Source organism: Tachypleus tridentatus, chromosome 3, assembly GCF_004210375.1.
Source record: "Tachypleus tridentatus isolate NWPU-2018 chromosome 3, ASM421037v1, whole genome shotgun sequence".
Taxonomy (NCBI): Eukaryota; Metazoa; Arthropoda; class Merostomata; order Xiphosura; family Limulidae; genus Tachypleus; species Tachypleus tridentatus.
The window spans coordinates 55933348-55953669 of record NC_134827.1 but is presented as its reverse complement, the minus strand read 5'-3'; the positions used below and the strand labels follow the sequence as shown (position 1 = coordinate 55953669).

General features: G+C 30.9%; 2 protein-coding genes across 3 annotated transcripts in view; both read left to right on the top strand.

Moving 5' to 3' along the window:
- The first annotated feature begins 3226 nt into the window (after positions 1–3226).
- LOC143246916 (uncharacterized) lies at positions 3227–18793 on the top strand. Of its 2 annotated transcripts, none has more exons than XM_076494187.1 (9): positions 3227–3362; positions 5253–5527; positions 5957–6066; positions 9405–9554; positions 10423–10520; positions 12952–13083; positions 15669–15795; positions 16833–16904; positions 18654–18793. In XM_076494187.1, the coding sequence occupies exons 1-6, from the start codon at positions 3343–3345 to the stop codon at positions 12968–12970; spliced, it is 672 nt and encodes a 223-aa protein (XP_076350302.1). In that variant the 5' UTR covers positions 3227–3342; the 3' UTR covers positions 12971–13083; positions 15669–15795; positions 16833–16904; positions 18654–18793. The 2 variants fall into 2 exon arrangements, with proteins under 2 accessions (XP_076350302.1, XP_076350303.1); XM_076494188.1 differs by having other exon boundaries at positions 16817–16904; positions 18654–18703.
- Positions 18438–20322, top strand: part of LOC143245868 (TATA box-binding protein-associated factor RNA polymerase I subunit C-like) — a 34144-nt gene continuing 32259 nt past the window's right edge. The window contains exons 1-3 of the mRNA XM_076492124.1: positions 18438–18530; positions 18654–18797; positions 19284–19445. Coding sequence (XP_076348239.1) covers positions 18438–18530; positions 18654–18797; positions 19284–19445 — 399 coding nt within the window. The remainder of the gene's footprint in view (positions 18531–18653; positions 18798–19283; positions 19446–20322) is intronic.

Here is a 20322-nt window from a genome sequence, read left to right as displayed (position 1 = left end):
TAATTTTTTTATATACTATATTTGAGTCATATTGTTTTAGAATTTTCAGAACTTACAATCTTTCATTTCACACTTATATAACTGTTTTGTACTTCATTATTGACAATTTACAGCTTTAACAGTAAGATTACTTTTTTTTGAACAGATACGATGCTGTAATTACTAATGTTGTCATAAATAAGTTCACAAGTAGAAACTGTAAGTTGTGATAAAATGTACATTAAACCCAAAACGAAACCGTTTTCTTCCTTTCTTATGTAACAGTAGCCTAGCTTATCTTGAAATTACAACAGCCATGAAACTTTTGAAAAACAATAAATTATATGAGAAGTGATATAAATGTCATTACATTATGATGGCTGAGCAGCCCTCATTAAAAAAAAAAAATGTTTGAGTATAGTGTAAATTCTGAATGTGTTAACATCTGTCATTTATAAAGATGATAAATATTGACTGATCTGTTTTTCTCATTTTAGAAATATTAACCCTAATATGACGGCTAGCTCATGTTAGATTCTGCGTAATTGAAGTTTTACATATTTAGCTTCATAACAGCAAATGTTTTTAAGCATTGTTAATGTGTTATTAAAAGATCTATATCATATACAAATCTTGTCTTCTTGTTACCAAAACAGGCGTCGCTAGATGTTTAAAAGATTAGGACCTACCAATGCAGGAATTTTCGGCGTTTCAGTATAATTTTCAGCATGTTATATATTTAAAACGACTGGTATGGGTAGAGAAAGAACTAGTAGAGAAGCGAACAGTGTCAGGTTCACAAAGAAAGAAAGGGTTACTGTTTGAAATGAAACCCCTTCCAAACATGTGGTCAGCTACCGGTCAGTTACCTCTTTCTTTGTGAACCTGACGATGACCGAAGAAGGTCGAAACGTTGTTCGCTCTTCTACGTAAAATATTTTCTCAACCCAAACGAGCCGTTTTTGCATATAAATAGTGCTTTCTCTATCCATACCAGCCGTTTTAAAATATATAATTTTCTCTACAAGGGGTTTTCTTGTCATCACGAATTTTGAGCATGGTTTTCTGTTTTGACTTTCTAGGCCAATGTTAAATAGAATCCAGGTATGACCCAGTGATGTCGAGAAAACCCTCTTGTAGAGAGCCGTTTTACATATATATTTTTCCAGGTGTGATCCCTCCGTACCAGTGCCGAGCGTCCCCTCTAGTTATTAATGTTGTTAATTAAATTAAAATAATGTTTCGAGTTCTTGTAATGTTGAAGTCCACTACTTTTTGGTTTTGTGTAGTCGTTTAGTTATTTTTGTTATTGTCAGACCAAGCTACTGTCATTCTGTAGATATACTGTATTGCATTAAATATTTTTAAAAACATCATGTTTTACTTATTTTTGAGGCCCGGCATGGTCAAGTGTGTTAAGGCGTTCGACTCGTAATCCGAGGGTCGCAGGCTCGAATCACCAAACCGTGATTCAGCCGTGTGGGGCGTTATAATGTTACGGCCAATCCCATTAATCGTTGGTAAAAGAGTAGCCCAAGAGTTGGCGGTGGATAGTGATGACTGGCTGCCTTCACTCTAGTCTTACACTGCTAAATTAGGTACGGCTAGCACAGATAGCCCTCGAGTAGCTTTGTGCAAAATTCAAACAAAGCAAACACTTAGTTTTATTCTACGAACCAAAATCAAAGAAAGATATTGCATCATGTAAATCAATAGTTGTGATATCTGGTGTTACGTAATTCTTTATTATTTTTCCAACAACTTTTATTAAAGATTAGTTTTTCTGAAATTATTTAAGTGTATTGCTGCAATAGGTATGTAATACACGGATATTAAAAACTTATGAATTTGCTAAACATAGTTGGAATTTAATAAACTTGTAACTAAGCAGTATGTATTAGAATTTTGAATAATACCTAAACAAAAACAATAGTAAAAAAAACTAAAAATATAACAATGAAGAGTAACAAAACAAAGAGAACTCGTTGTGTTAAAAACAGCATACTGATAAAAGTCTCCATGACTTTTAAACCCTCCTTTAACCAATGATTCAAAATAAAATATTCCACAAAACGTACAAACACACAATTATGCATATTTTATTGTTAAAATGAAAGACTGACAACGGTAGCGGTAATTTTATGATATTAGAAAAATATGTGTGTTCGAAAAGTCTTAACAGAAATGAATAAAAACGGTATAACCCGAGCGCTTTCGAAAGGTGAACTTATCTTTTTCAAATGCAAACTGGGAATCCTGAACCAGTTTGTTCCTGAAGAAGAAAGGTCCACCTTTTGAAAGTGCTCAGATTATAGGGTTTTATTTAAAGGTAATGGTAATGTCATATTCAGAGATGAGGTACACAGTCAACAGTCAATCTATTTTTACTATGTTTTTTCCGAGTGTCGCGAGTTCGAATTCTCACCCCATAAACATGTTTGCTTTTTTAGTCGCGGAGGCGTTATTATGTGATGGTCAATTCGTTGGTAAAAGAGTTTGTGGTGGGTGGTGATGACAACTCTTTTTTTTCTGCTAGATTAGGGACTGGTAATGAAGATAGCCCTCATGTAACTTCGCGTGAAGTTCTAAACAAACAAATAACTTGAAAGAAAAAAGTTTACTGAGAAATTAACAGCCTAGCATGGCCAGGTAGATAGGGTGCTCGTCTTTTACTCCGAGAGTCGCGGATTAGAATCTCCGTCATACCAAGCATGCTCGCCCTTTCAGCCGTGGGGGCGTTATAATGTCACGGTCAATTCCACTATTTCTTGTTAAAAGAGTAGCTCAAAGTTGGCGGTTGGTGGTGATGACTAGCTGCCTTCCCTCTAGTCTCACACTGCAAAATTTGTAACGGTTAGCGCAGACAGCCCTTGTGTAGCTTTGCGCGAAATTCAAAACATAATCAAACAAACGTCTGCTCGCTTCCTTTTTCACATCGACGACTTACAAAAAAAACTTCCAGTAATCGTCTGCTTTTAATTCTGTTATAATAAAAAAAATTATTCAGTCAAAATATTCATTCACAAAGTAAACAAATTGATAATATCTACAACATACAGTCTTATACGATGTGACAGTGTTGATAATATAATAAGTATTTTATTTTGTCGTTTTATGCACAGTAAGTGTACTAAGAACTAAGTATTTGGTTTAATTTTTTGATTTTCGACATAAATAAATAATAGTAAGTTTTCCTTAAATCATTTGGTAGAGGAGGGGCCTCAGGCTAAAGCATTTAAGAATTTTTTTGGTATTATATTTAGTGGTAAGAAAGAACTTACCCACTGATAATCATATAAATATTTATCGATGTCATGTTGAGAAAAATTAAACCGATAAATAAAAGAGGGCGCACAATTCAAAATGGAGTCTGAATACGCGGGGTAATATAATTGAGTAATATTTTAATACTTTGTATTTGTTAGTTTTAGCATGACAGCGTAAAATTTTATGTCTTTTCAACACCTTTTTAAATTTATAATGTTAAAACTGATATACACTACCTTGTTTTGAGGAGTTGGCGTTCAAAATTTCAGTTTTAAATTTCTTCCACTGTGTATCGTATTTATATACTTTGTAATGTTGAATTTCACTTTCATTGTGTTTTCATTATTACATAATTAAACTCGCACTGCTATGTTGGTTTATTTACACATTATAGTATTAGGCCTTAACAGTTAATACTAATATTAGTAATGTGTTATATAATATTAATTTACTGTGTTACCAATGCACATTTTTCTATAATTTTAGTTTTAAAACTGATAGTTATTAGAGTAAATCGGTAGTGTAGGAAGATGTTGCAAAGTGGGGGTGCATGACGAGACATGCAGATTTTTATAATTAGTTGAAAGATTGAAAGTGTAACTTACCCTGTCAGTATGAGGGGCAGCCTTAATATATGTATAATCATACTTGTATACAATCACTTGAACTGTTAGGGGATTGGGAGTATCTCCCTCACCCCTAAAAATTGTAATGCTTAGAATATCACAAAATGTTTATGTATTTTTTGTGTCTTCTTTTGTTTTTTCCAAACAACAATAGGAATAAAAGAAACAACAAGAAGAGGAATAAGTGCATGAATTTATGTTGTATATCTGCTTGTTTCAGCTTTATTTACTGTATGAATGCTCTTAACATCTGTGGTGTGAATACTTTGGCTTTATACCCTCTCCCTCTAAAGTGGACAAAACTAGGAAATAAATTTAAATAGTTTTGTTCTGTGTCTGTTATAATTTATTGACTTAATCATATTTTGTTACATGTGAATGAGCAGATGATAAACATTGGAAACATATTGCCTCAAGAAATATATCATCATGTGATATGCACTGTATTTTTCTCACTTTTTAAGCACTTGAAAAGATTAGAAATAGGTTTGGTACAATTTCAGAACTGCTCTTGTAAGTTAAAGACACATTTAAAGTGATTCTGGTGACTGTGTTCTGCCAGATTAATGTACGGAAAATAAGGTCAAAGAAGCTGTTTGTAATATTACAGTAACTTGGTAAACATATTTTAAGTTTAGAACTTTGTAGATTGATTTTATAGTGATGTTTCCAAGATTAATAGGTTGAAATGTATGTGTTAGTTGGAAAAGTTTGTGGATATATTTATGAGATGTACTTGTTGAAGAGAAAAAATTCAGTGAAGTGGATGAGTTGTATTTGAGCATGAAGGTGATTGAATTCTTTGCAAGGGAATAATCTCAACTATTCTGGATGATTTATGTTATCATTAGGTAGTAATGAGAGAATGAATTTTTATTTGAAGAAAAGCACAGTTTGTAATGTAGACATTGAAGGTGGACATGTTGAGTGGAAGTACAGACAAGAAGGGGATTTGATTCTTCAAGAAAAGGAACGTGATTTTAAACCCACCACTTTCTTAAACTTTGACTAAAGTCTTTTTAATGTCTTTACTACAGCTCAGTTACTGATTTTTGATTTGTGGACAGATTACAGAATATCAACAATTACCAAAATGATTCTAATGTTTAAGGGCTGTTTGTTAAGAATATATATTAAATTGTTTATTAAATATATTTATTCAATAAAATATGTTAAATATTTCTTGTCTGTTGATAAAAATCATTTATTAGTAAGCAATCGTGAATTTTATAAGATAAACATGTGCTGTTGTAAAGCCTTCTCTACAATATAAACCTCAAACTTGTATTTTTCTAATAGTTCACTTATGTAACATTCAGTGAATTAAATATTTGGTTAGAATGTTCAGTTGTATAAGTGACATTTGTTTATATACTTTAGCTGGAAACAGCAACAGAATACTCGACTACCAGAAGTGTTTCCCAGCTGGTATTCTACAACTCTGTGTGAAATTTTGAAAACCAATTCTAACTATAACATTGACTTAAAAAAGTTACCTGATTATGGAGGAGCTGGGATCAATTTGAAACTTGCAGAAAATCCAGAATATTCCCAATGCATGGACAATGTGCATGTGACAAGTGCAAAGTCTGAGAAGTGCAGAAACAAACTGTCTGCTTCCAACTGTGCACTTCCATTTCTTCCACCAAATAAAAGTAAAATAATTTTCATTTTTAAATAAAAAATTTGATAGCATTCAATTGATTGAAGTTTTTTAATGTTTAGAAATTATAATTTTAAATAAAAGTCCTGTAGTATAGATCTTTTGATTGATGCCTTATCTTTTATGCTGTTACATTTTACACTGCTTTCAATGACAAACTTACTGTCATGTTCATGTGTAATTAAATGTGTTTCTGAAGAAGTTGACCTGTGTAAATTTAGCATTATATATGTAGTGTTGATTTAGGTTAAAATTTTCTCCTTTATAGTTTTAAAATTCAATAATTTTGGTTAAATTATCTTAAAATAATTATTCTTTGTTAAACTATAAAGATTAATAGTGTATAAATTTTTTGTATCTGTCTTTTTTTCATAAAAAATCTATTATGTTTACCAACAGTTTTACTCCTCTTACTGTGTAGTTCCAAGTCTTCATGAACCCTGTTTGAAAAAATTGAAAGATGAACAAAATCGTCAGTCTGCGTTTGTGAATAAGATGTTTCATCTTAAAAAGAAGATGAAAAGTAAACAAGTACGTGAACATTGGTATATTTAACAGGCGTACACTTGTTGTAAAATTTTTGTTTTCTAAAAGCAAAGCCACATTGGGCTAACTGCTGAGCCCACCGAGAGGAATCAAACCCCTGATTTTAGCGATGTAAATCTGGAGACATACTGCTGTACAAGCGGGGGGCACTTACTGTAATATTTCTTGTATAGTTAGTGAAGACATGTGCATCTAGGTATGTAGAATTACAAAGTAGTGTAGTGAAATATATATGCAAAACGGCTCGTTTGGGTTGAGAAAATATTTTACATAGAAGAGCAAACAACGTTTCGACCTTTTAGTTAATATAAATAAGTTTCCTTCACAAACCGTAGAAAACATTATCACATACACACCTAGACATAAAGCAAAATCAACCAACAAAAGTAAATATATCTCACGAATCAAAAATCAGAAACCATATACTGCTGCATACCATATTTTCCTAACATCAGCAGACAAATAACCAACATTTGGCAAAACTAGTAACAAAATATAACATTCCACTTAATACTAAATTTATTCAAAACCAGACACAAAACTAAGGTCTGTAATATGTAAAACTACACTGACAAACACCACACCAACATTATTTATAAAATACAATGTGATAACTGCCACGACTTCTATATTGGAGGAACAAGTAGAAAAATGGAAACCAGATTCGTTTTCAAAGCGCTGCAAGTCAAATAAACACAACATAACCATAGAAAACACTCAAATACTAAATAAAGAAACAAACATAAACAAACGCAAAATTAAAGAAGCCTTACTTATACAACAACTTAAACCCAAAATAAACCAATATAAAGAAACGCCTTTATACCTATATTGAATATAATAAAATAAATAATATAAAATTATATATTAAAACATCTAGCACTGCCATCTACATTCCGACACTCAGTTACACAACCCCTTCCAAACATGTGGTCAGCTTCGGTCAGTTACCTCTTTCTTTGTGAACCTGACGATGACCGAAGAAGGTCGAACGTTGTTAGCTCTTCTATGTAAAATATTTTCTCAACCCAAACAAGCCTTTTTTGCATATATATTTCTCTACATGTGGGTTTTCTCGACATCACTGAAAGTAGTGTAGTGCTGAATATTAGACATTGACAAGGCTTCAAAACAATTCATGTACCTATTGAATTCCTCAGGGAAAACCACCCGTTAGAAGGATTGGTTATGACATATTATGTGCTTATATACTAATAATCTGCTACAAAGGTTAGGGTGTAACAGTTCGAACATTTCTGAAACAGAAACTTTTATCCACCTGATCGTGACAACAAGATTAAGCCTAGACACCTCAGATTATTGTTACAAGATTTCTCAGCTTACCTGACTGATCTGTGGATATCCACCTTTGATGTTCTGATAAATATTTACAGTTTATTTTTGTTTTATATATATATATATATATATGTGTGTGTGTGTGTGTGTGTATATATATAAATAAATGGTGAACACATTGTATGTGTAATTCAATATTTTTTCAACCTAACTGATGGCATTACATATCGAGAAACACACAAGAATTTCTTAATGTATAGTATGTACTTTATACCATGAAAACTGAATGATAAAAGTATTAAAATATTATTAGTTTTAAAATGAAGTCATGATCCTGCTATGAAAAGTAATGAAACAAGTATTACAACCAAAATCAGAAACTCATAAAGTTTAATCTCTACTTTACTTATCTGTAAGCCACACTGTATTTTATAAATCTGTGACTGTGATTTTAATTCTTGTATTAAAAGTTTATAGATCTAGTGTCCTTTCCATAGACATGTGTAAACTAAAGAAATAAATAAACGAATACGGAAAACAAAAGAAAATATAGGAAATAATTGATTAGTCAGAGATGGGGCAGTTTTTATATATATAATATTCAAGTGTTGAATTTAAGATGGGTCAGTATTTATATATATAATATTCAAGTATTGAATTTAAGATGGGGCAGTATTTATATATATAGTATTCAAGTATTTAATTTAAGATGGGGCTGTATTTATATATATGATATTCAAGTATTGAATTTAAGATGGGGCAGTATTTATATATATATAATATTCAAGTATTGAATTTAAGATGGGGCCATATTTATGTATATAATATTCAAGTATTGAATTTAAGATGGGTCAGTATTTATATATATAATATTCAAGTGTTGAATTTAAGATGGGTCAGTATTTATATATATAATATTCAAGTGTTGAATTTAAGATGGGGCAGTATTTATATATATAGTATTCAAGTGTTGAATTGAAGATGGGTCAGTATTTATATATATAATATTCAAGTGTTGAATTTAAGATGGGTCAGTATTTATATATATAATATTCAAGTGTTGAATTTGAGATGGGGCCATATTTATATATATAATATACAAGTGTTGAATTGAAGATGGGTCAGTATTTATATATATAATATTCAAGTGTTGAATTTAAGATGGGGCAGTATTTATATATATAGTATTCAAGTGTTGAATTTAAGATGGGGCCATATTTATGTATATAATATTCAAGTGTTGAATTTAAGATGGGGCAGTATTTATGTACTTTCATATGGTGTTCAAGTGTTGATTTTAAGATGATGCAATATTTATGTACTTTCATATGGTGTTCAAGTGTTGATTTTAAGATGATGCAATATTTATATACTTTCATATGGTGTTCAAGTGTTGATTTTAAAATGATGCAATATTTATATATTTTCATATGGTGTTCAAGTGTTGATTTTAAGATGATGCAATATTTATATACTTTCATATGGTGTTCAAGTGTTGATTTTAAAATGATGCAATATTTATATACTTTCATATGGTGTTCAAGTGCTGATTTTAAGATGATGCAATATTTATATACTTTTATACAGTGTTCAAGTGTTGATTTTAAAATGATGCAATATTTATATACTTTCATATAGTGTTCAAGTGTTGATTTTAAGATGATGCAATATTTATATACTTTCATATGGTGTTCAAGTGTTGATTTTAAGATGATGCAATATCTATATACTTTCATATGGTGTTCAAGTGTTGATTTTAAAATGATGCAATATTTATATATTTTCATATGGTGTTCAAGTGTTGATTTTAAAATTATGCAATATCTATATACTTTCATATGGTGTTCAAGTGTTGATTTTAAGACGATGCAATATTTATATACTTTCATATAGTGTTCAAGTGTTGATTTTAAGATGATGCAATATCTATATACTTTCATATAGTGTTCAGATGTTGATTTTAAGATGTAGTGATGTTTATATATTTTCAGATAATATCCAAATATTGATAATTTATGTTTTTTCAGAATGTGAAACTGAGTGAAGTGGTGCATGATTTACACCAGAAACTTGAGGGAAACATTCAAGAGTTCAACATAAGTTATAACATACCAAAATATATATCAGAAGCAGTTAACATGATGCCAACTTCTTACATAAATAATGTTCATGTTTCTGTAAGTTATGTTTATTTTGTGTATTCTAATTGTGCATACAAAAATAAATTAATTGTCCAATCATTCTTGATATCTGTATATCACAAAGACAGATGAAAATATGTCCTAAGCTTCATCACTTCGACATACTTGTTTCAAGCCTGAAAAGCAGTGTAACCTTCTAAAGTTACTTAGAAATATTGTTACTCAAAAAACAAAAGTATTTGTTTGGTAGGGGTGTTAAGTCTTGGAGTCTATTGTCATAGATAAATGTTTATTTCCACATTTAAAACATTGATTCAGAGAATAACATTAACATTTAAAATCTTTGCTCAGCATCACTTTAATTATATTAATACGTTATATTGTGCTGCACAGAAGGCCTAAATTATAATATTTGTTTGAATAGTTTGGAATTTAATATATTTCTTACTTTATTAATATGTTTTGCAAAAATGTTTGTAATTGATAAATAATCTGGGCAAATGAACTTTCTCTTTCAAAAGAATCCATTGAGAAAATAATTCCAGTTGATGGATTGTATACATTTTAAAACATAATATACTGGAAAATTATATGAAGGGAATTTGAATGGAGTGCTTATGTATCTGTATTTTTGTGATTTGTACTTAAAGTATATGGAGGTAGATTGTGTTTTGATTGTTTATCTGTATGTATTAATTTTTTTATGCTGTTGTTGTAAATGTGATATTTCCTTATGTTTGTGTAACTAATACAAAAGTTTATCTTTTTTGTGTGTTTCCATTTTCTTCAAATTGTTGGTTTTCTTAGTTTGTAAGTTGAGATGCCATTTGATTTTATGTGTGTATGTATCTTGCAGTTCTATATTTGTTTGTTAATCTGGAAGTTTGTGGGTTTCGATGTTTAGGATGGAAACTGGCTGTACACAGGAGGAAACCTGTCATATGTACTGATGGAGAGAGGCCCATCCTCTTGCATGCTGGGGGAGGAAGTTCAACTCACTTGGTAAAGTTACCACTCAAATTTCAGGGGGCAGGGGGGATTATTTGCTTTATAAATCATTTGTGGTCAAAGCAAACTACTTGTGTTGATCAGCATGAAGCACCAACCCAGTAAATAATGTGGGTGGTCTAACATAGTGTAACTGAAAATATGCAGTGTTTTAACGGCTTAAAATGATTATAATGTATATATTCATCAGTTGAGTTTTTATATTATTTATATGTTTGTTTTGCTTTAGTTACTTGTGCTGGTTTAGTTCATAAGCTAGTGAAACATTATCAGAATTTTTTTTTATAATTTATTACATTTCTTTGCGTATAACATCAAATTCATCAGAGCGCTATAACAAGATGTTATCTAAAATTGCTTTTAAAATAAAGTAACATACAATATTTCAAAGTATTTTGTATGTTACAAAATAACATACAAGAACAAAAATGAACAGAACTTTCGATTAAAAGTCTCAAATTGTGTTCAGATAGTTACAGTGTTAATCTTGTTAGAAACTATCACCATTTTTGTCTTGTATTTAAATAAACATCTCATTACCACTGCATTTTCAGTGTATGATAAAATGACTTTCACATCTCACTATATTTATTTTGGCGAAAGAGTTTGTGATTATTGTTGTCAATTAGTTGTTTTATGTCTAGTCTGTTAGTTGAACATTAAAAATGTCTATTGCAGGAAGCTTTTTTGTAAGTATTTAAAAGTAACTGTGAAACTGTTCTATTTTCTTCTATTGTTTAGTTTGACTATGAATTTTTAGTTGTATTAAAACAATGACTCACCTTCCAGTCAATCACTTATGTTTTAAATAGATATGTGTGTATGATCTAACTGACACCAGTTTATCTGGCAATGACGTACAGATACTATTATTGTATTAAAAGATTATGCAAATTCATGATCGTATGAAACATTCTCACATGACCTACTCAGTGAATAATACATTTTGTGAATTATTGCTGTTCATAACTCAGTTATTAATATTTTGGGAATATTGTCTTTGCTGTATTTCTTTTTAAAGTAGATTTTTATCTTTAAGACTATTTTTTCTGATTCCATTATTTATAGTAATGCCGATACTGTTTATTTATATTGGTGTCGAGTCCTGACCAAAGACTTGTTTATTAACATTGATGTCAAGTCCTGACCAAACAATTGTTTGTTAACTGTTGTCAAGTCCTGACCAAACAATTGTTTATTAACCTTGGTGTCAAGTTCTGACCACACATTTGTTTATTAATCTTGGTGTCAAGTCCTGACCACACATTTGTTTATTAATCTTGGTGTCGAGTCCTGACCACGTACTTGTTTATTAACCTTGGTGTCAATTCCTGACCACTCACTTGTTTATTAACCTTGGTGTCAAGTCCTGACCACGCACTTGTTTATTAACCTTGGTGTCAATTCCTGACCACTCGTTTATTAACCTTGGTGTCAAGTCCTGACCATGCACTTGTTTACTAACATAGGTATCAAGTCCTGACCATGCACTTGTTTACTAACATAAGTGTCAAGTCTTGACCATGTACTTGTTTATTAACCTTGGTGTCAAGTCCTGACCACGCATTTGTTTATTAATCTTGGTGTCAAGTCCTGACCACGCATTTGTTTATTAACCTTGGTGTCAAGTCCTGACCACTCGTTTATTAACCTTGGTGTCAAGTCCTGACCACTTGTTTATTAACCTTGGTGTCAATTCCTGACCACTCACTTGTTTATTAACCTTGGTATCAAGTCCTGACCATGCACTTGTTTACTAACATAGGTGTCAAGTCTTGACCATGTACTTGTTTATTAACCTTGGTGTCAAGTCTTGACCACTCGTTTATTAACCTTGGTGTCAAGTCCTGACCACTCACTTGTTTATTAACCTTGGTGTCAAGTCCTGACATTGCACTTGTTTACTAACATAGGTATCAAGTCCTGACCATGCACTTGTTTACAAACATATGTGTCAAGTCTTGACCACACATTTGTTTATTAACATATGTGTCAAGTCATGACCATGTACTTGTTTACTAACCTTGGTGTCAAGTTCTGACCAAACCAATTGTTTATTAACCTTTTTATATACAAACTTATGCCTTTCTTCACTTCTAATATTATTTACGAAATGTTTTGGGATACACGTTTTTACTACAGGGTGTTAGGAAAGTCACTGTACAGTTTTGTAATCATATTTTATTCAGTCTATTTCAAGCCAGCAACTGATAGAGGTGTTTAGAAACAAAATAAGAAGGATCCAGGCTTGTATTGATGTCAATGGGGGTCACTTTCAACTTTGTTTAAAATTGTCATTCATATTTACCTCCTGTATTCTATATTGAAACATTTCTGTTAATAAATATATAAGTGACTTTCCAAACACCCTGTATTATAAAAACGATTTCTGTAAATAATTTACAACACTGTTCTCTCATTATAGTAATGACTCCTGTTGTTAGGAACAGTGAAAATGCTAGACACATGTTTTCTGCAGTTTTACAAGACCAACAAATGTTAAAACTAAATGGAAAAAATATTTATCAGGTGTCTGCAAGGTCGTTAGAAAATAAAGGTAAGCCTATGTTTGCCATTTGTTAACGGAGAGAATTTATTTTAATGTTTATTCAGGCAGAAATTATTACATATTACAGTGCTGTTATCTTCTATGATGTGTTATGATGATAAGAAATAAATAAACTTAAAAATTATATTAGAATCAGTTGAGTATGTTGTAATGATTTATGTGTTTAAAAGGTATTTGTAAACATTGCACAAGTTATTTTTGAAACATTTGATAAATGAGGAATTCAACAGTGGTCCACACTAAACGTTAACTTGTACAACAAAATAAGCTGGATTTTACCATTGGTCCACACTTACTCATAAAGAGACTTGGGATTTCATCTGTATGCTTTTTGTTGAAGTTTCACAATCTTAGGACCAACTTTCTGTGGAAACATACCACGTGAGAAAATATGGCTTAAACATTTGTGTTTATGAAGTGTTAATGTGAAAGTTTGTGAGATGTCCATGTTGAATTCTTTTGTTAACTTGAGTGTATCATTACACAATTTAGTGCATTTTGTGTGTTACTCGTTTCTCCCATTTTAGTATTTTGAACATTATGTTAATTCTTTGTTAATTTAATTTGGAAACATGTTTCATCTTGTAAACCCTTTGTTATAATACTTGTAAGTGTGCACTCTAATCATCTTGACTTGTGTTTCATCTTTTAAGCCCTTTGTAATAATACTTGTAAGTGTGCACTCTAATCATCTTGACTTGTGTTTCATCTTTTAAACCCTTTGTTATAATACTTGTAAGTGTGCACTCTAATCATCTTGACTTGTGTTTCATCTTTTAAACCCTTTGTTATAATACTTGTAAGTGTGCACTCTAATCATCTTGACTTGTGTTTCATCTTTTAAACCCTTTGTTATAATACTTGTAAGTGTGCACTCTAATCATCTTGACTTGTGTTTCATCTTTTAAACCCTTTGTTATAATACTTGTAAGTGTGCACTCTAATCATCTTGACTTGTGTTTCATCTTTTAAACCCTTTGTTATAATACTTGTAAGTGTACACTCTAATCATCTTGACTTGTGTTTCATCTTTTAAACCCTTTGTTATAATACTTGTAAGTGTGCACTCTAATCATCTTGACTTGTGTTTCATCTTTTAAACCCTATGTTATAATACTTGTAAGTGTGCACTCTAATCATCTTGACTTGTGTTTCATCTTTTAAACCCTATGTTATAATACTTGTAAGTGTGCACTCTAATCATCTTGACTTGTGTTTCATCTTTTAAACCCTTTGTTATAATACTTGTAAGTGTGCACTCTAATCATCTTGACTTGTGTTTCATCTTTTAAACCCTATGTTATAATACTTGTAAGTGTGCACTCTAATCATCTTGACTTGTGTTTCATCTTTTAAACCCTATGTTATAATACTTGTAAGTGTGCACTCTAATCATCTTGACTTGTGTTTCATCTTTTAAACCCTTTGTTATAATACTTGTAAGTGTGCACTCTAATCATCTTGACTTGTGTTTCATCTTTTAAACCCTTTGTTATAATACTTGTAAGTGTGCACTCTAATCATCTTGACTTGTGTTTCATCTTTTAAACCCTTTGTTATAATACTTGTAAGTGTGCACTCTAATCATCTTGACTTGTGTTTCATCTTTTAAACCCTTTGTTATAATACTTGTAAGTGTGCACTCTAATCATCTTGACTTGTGTTTCATCTTTTAAACCCTTTGTTATAATACTTGTAAGTGTGCACTCTAATCATCTTGACTTGTGTTTCATCTTTTAAACCCTTTGTTATAATACTTGTAAGTGTGCACTCTAATCATCTTGTTTTGTGTTTCATCTTTTAAACCCTTTGTTATAATACTTGTAAGTGTGCACTCTAATCATCTTGACTTGTGTTTCATCTTTTAAACCCTTTGTTATAATACTTGTAAGTGTGCACTCTAATCATCTTGACTTGTGTTTCATCTTTTAAACCCTTTGTTATAATACTTGTAAGTGTGCACTCTAATCATCTTGACTTGTGTTTCATCTTTTAAACCCTTTGTTATAATACTTGTAAGTGTGCACTCTAATCATCTTGACTTGTGTTTTATCTTTTAAACCCTTTGTTATAATACTTGTAAGTGTGCACTCTAATCATCTTGACTTGTGTTTCATCTTTTAAACCCTTTGTTATAATACTTGTAAGTGTGCACTCTAATCATCTTGTTTTGTGTTTCATCTTTTAAACCCTTTGTTATAATACTTATAAGTGTGCACTCTAATCATCTTGACTTGTTAGTTTTTTTTCTCTTCTTATATTTATATTTATTATAAAAACTTGTATATTTAATTTGTTACCAAATCTGTATCAGAAGCACAAACTGTTATCTGCTGTTTGTTAAAAAATTTGCCATCTTATTATTTCATTAAGATCTATGTAGTTCTTGCTTGTCACCAGTGTTGTGAAAAAAACATTGAAGAAATAGATTTGGTGTGTATAATTTATCTAGACTTGCAGCTACAATTAAAATCTTGCAGTTTGGATATTTGTGTATGTTTCTTTTCTTTTATGAATCTGGAACTGATACACTCATTTTCTAAAGCTTTAAGACACGTTCTGTAAAATTTCAGGTTTTTGCTGTGTTCGTCAGCACAAAAAATGTGAACTGTTGTCCATTACGAATTCTTCTGAGGCCTTGAACACCACAGTTTTGGATGTGTTCCATTCTGAAGAGCCATTGTGTTGCTCGCAGATGAGGTAACAAGGATTGATGTCTGAAGTAACCAACAAATTATATGTTAAACTTGTTATGCTCTTTAGTTTTGGTAATTTAAATATATTTGTTCAGGTAGGTGATCTCTGAAAGCAGTTCTCCATTCCCACGTTTAAAATTTAGTTTCAGTTTTACTTCTGAAATTTGAAGTATGTCCAAAAAACAAATAAAGAAGCAGGAAAAATACTTTACTGGATAATAAATTACAAGAAAATCATAAGATCATAAGAAAAACTGGGTAACTGCTCTTCTGCCTTATAAAACTAATAAAATAATCCAGAATGTTTTTTTACAGTATTAATTATAAAGTTCTAGTTTCAAAAGTGAAAATTTAGTTAAGTTTAGACTGGACTATTAACATTATATAAAGATTTAAAATGATAGTGGTTGAAACTTTGTAGAATGGATGGCAGTTGTCTGTTGTGGAGGACAACGTTTTCAAAGTCTTCCGCCTTTCGTCTTCATTGTGGAGAGTGTGTTAATATATCTGATTGGAGGAGAGATTTTGTGTAGATTCAACCAATGGAAGCCACAGGTTAAACCGTCACTGAACAGAGATTCGGATTAGAGTTGAGTAACCTGTAGCTGCCATTGGTTGGATCTAAAGGAAATCTCTCCTCCAATCAGTAACAGTGATAATCCAACCAGTCATAACACGCTCTCCACAATCCACCAGGACACTGTAAAAGACCAACAACACCTTCACACACACTGACTTGAAGGCGAAAGGAAGACTTTGAAAACGTTGTCCTTCACACTTGTGTCTCCAAAACAGGCAATTTCCGTCCATTCTACAAAGTTTCATCATGAATACTCTGCCTAAACAGTCTGTCAAAGAATGATTATGGTTCATTTTAAGATGAAAATATGGATAAGAATCAGTATTTATATTTTTGTGATCTTTTGTTTTGAGAAATAGTGAATATTCTGGCAAAGCAAACTTTGTTGCTAATGTGTTTTACTGACTGACAGCAGTAAATCAAATGTAAAATATTCATTTTGTAGGTCTTTCCTTTTTCAGTCCATATATTCCAGGAGAATATGCAGTTATAACCAGTAGTGGTCGCTTAGTATTGAATCATCTAGATCACACGTAAGTAACTAGAAATGTCTTTAAGAACTTTTTAGCACAGCTCAAAGTGTATATGCCACAACTTTAAATTTAGAGTTATAGTTTTTTGACGCTTGCTACAGAGTTTGCGTGTCATGACTTTACATTTAAGGTTACTTTCAGACTTCTATACAAATAAACTTGGCATAAAAATGTAGTTAATAAACTATATTTGAATATTATATGTTTTAAATTCTTATTATCGTAAAGAAGTATATAACCAATTGTCAATCTCACTCTAGTGTGAGAATTATAAAATTTGTTCTCTAGTTTATTTAACATCATTTTGAGAGGTTCAAAGTTCATTGTAAACTTCTCATTATAATAAAGATATTATTTGTGCTAAGTATACTTTTTATAGGCCTTATTCTTACATGTTTATGAAACCATTAAACAAGAAAACCAGACCCACTTCTTATGCCCACCTGTCACATCTTCTGTTTCACAATATTTATTACTAATATTTCGTTCCATGTTACCACTAGATGTCAGTATTTTAATATATCAAATGAAATATTATATTACCTTGTTTTGACAACAGAGAAATACCTATTTCATGTCCAGTTAAAAACTTTTTTTACTCACTGGGATCATATTAACAAGCTCAGCTGAATTTTAGTTAGATAGCCACAAAAAATATAATAGTTGTAGGACATTGTATGCTTTTTGCATGTTATTATTCTGTGTTCTGAGATGAATTATTTAATTACATAAAACCTATTTAGTGTAATCATACCAGTTGTTTCATCAACACTTAATAGCAAAAAAACCCAACAAAGATTGAAATAAATATATTATTTCTTGCTTCTCAAGTGTATTATTTATTTATTATTATAAAAAGAACTAAAATTTAAAAATTAGAATTTTCTTAGTTTAGATTAAGTAAAATAAATTATTAAAAAAAATTTATGAGATGTGGTCACGAGTAGATTGTGCCTGATGTAATTTAATAGCATTATGTGAGTTGCAACTTGTAATAGTGCAAGTAATAGATTTATACTGTTACAAGTTTAAAGCTATTTATGTTAAATTTCATTTGTGTGACAATTTGAAATAATTTTACAAAGAATAAAAGGAAATGGGTAATTTTGATTTATTTCTGGTGATTACGAGGTCAGTCAAATTGACCAACCTGAAACAGAATTGTGGTAGATAAAATATAATAGAGTTTTACTAGAAAAAAAAAAAAAAGAAATTTATTTAGGTGGTTTTAGAAGTTATGCAAATAAAATCTGGAATTTTTGACACAAAGAAAAGTATTTTTGAACATAACATGAAAATAACTTTGCTTTTGGACTAATAATAAAAAACAACAACAAAAAAACATGATATATTCATGGCCAAGTCTTTCTTTAGTTTATTAAAATACTTTTCTGAAAAATATGATTTTTTTTTGCTTGTGAAAGGATTATAATGTTTGCTGAAAGTCTACAAAATTTTGTGAAGATATATGTACTATATTAAAACTTAGTAGTTTCAAAACTATTATAACTTTAAAATGAGTACAAGGTGGGCATGTGGTTGGTCAGTTCAACAGCTCATGTTGAGAGAGTTAAAACTTATGTGTGGAGTATGGAAACTGTGACTGTTGTACTGGTCAAGTCTGTTGTGAGAGGATTTAAACATGAATCTTGTGATTATATGGGACAATTTTTACTTAAATTAATAAAGTTATTTTAGGATGGCTCTGTGTATGTCATTCTCTGTTGTATTTCTTCACTATATTTGTAGCCAACCCTTGTGGACAAAGTCGAACTATCAAAGCTTCAATCTCATGATGGAGAATCCTGGTGGTGGTGTGACTTTGGTATACATCCAAGGTCATTAGTAGTAGCTGACCGTAAAGTGATTAGTGTTTTGGATGCACGGACATCAGTAAGTGCAGACTATTGCATTTGTATTGGTAAAAGTGACACATGTTCAAGGCATGTACAGAATACTCCATGCTCAGTGGTACATACTGGTAAGACAAATATGCTCAGTGGTACATACTGGTAAAACAGACATGCTCACTGGTACATACTTGTAAAACAGACATGCTCAGTGACACATACTGGTAAAATTGGCGTGCTCCATGGTCTATTTTAGGTCATTTTATTATGAATCTCACATAAATGTATCTTTTTTAATATATTTTCCAAAACTATTTACCATACTCTGTAGGACAGAACTTGTAGTAAACGCAACAAATCTCACAATTTTCAACCGTCTGTAACTTTTATTGTTATTACTTTTATCAGTGTCATGGTGAAAGAATGAGACAAAACATTACCACAAAAAAATCATACTCGATCTTATCTCTCATCAGTTGTTAGTGCAAGGAAATCCAAATAAAATATATAATTTTGTTTTCATTCACAGAATTCTATCCCTCTCATGATATTTAATGCTGTAGATAACCGTAGCCTCTTGTCTGATGAAAATGTTATGGTGATGCAGCAACATCCACTGGAAGTTCATCAGCACTTTGTAGCCACTTCTTTTCATCTTTTAGTCATTGATGAAAGAGTACCATCACTACCAGTGAGTAACAATTTAGTTTTATTACCAAATATTAAACAGACAAAAGGTCTTTAAACCACATTCTTGTTACCCTATTCCTTTGTTTGTTTTAGCTATTGGATTGACAGTGAATATCATTCACCCTGAAAAATAGAAACGTTGATGCTGACTATTTTACCTGAAAATAATCAAAATGGACAACTGATTTGAAGCATGACTTAAAACATATCAATTTATTAAATTTTATCTTTGCTGTACTTTAATTCTCTTGCTATGGGCTTTGTTGAGATTGTGACCCCAAATTAACCTTTACAGTTTTAATACAGTAACGACTGATACGTGCTGTGTACCTATTACCCTTTACAGTTTTAATACAGTAACGACTGATCACGTAAGCGACTGTACCTTTACAAGATTTTGCAGCTTTCATAGACAAAAGCAGAATTGTTTAATGAAGTATTTTCACTAAAGCCTTTTCTGTGAACTTATTGGAGTCAAAGATTTGAGTGCAGAGTGATTTGGTTAATCTTTAAAATTTTCTTAATAAATTTCGTAATTTTTATGTTTTATCTGTTATTTTCTCTTACCTCTTACAAACAGCAGTATAGCTTATAATAATATAATATAATATAATATAATATAGCTATTACAAATAATAGTTTAGGTATAAGAGTTTTACAAACTCATAAACAAAACTAGGTCTTCTATCTGGTCAGGAACTGAATCTTATGTCGACGTTCACAGAGAGTGAATTAATACTCTGTTGATGTAGGGTACACTTCTCTTGAGGGCTTGAAGCATATGCAAGTTTGTCAGTGACGACAAAATCCAATGTCATTATTGGAATACTAACATCTGAAGTTAATTCTCCAAAGTTTGTATTGTTTGAGATCTGTAA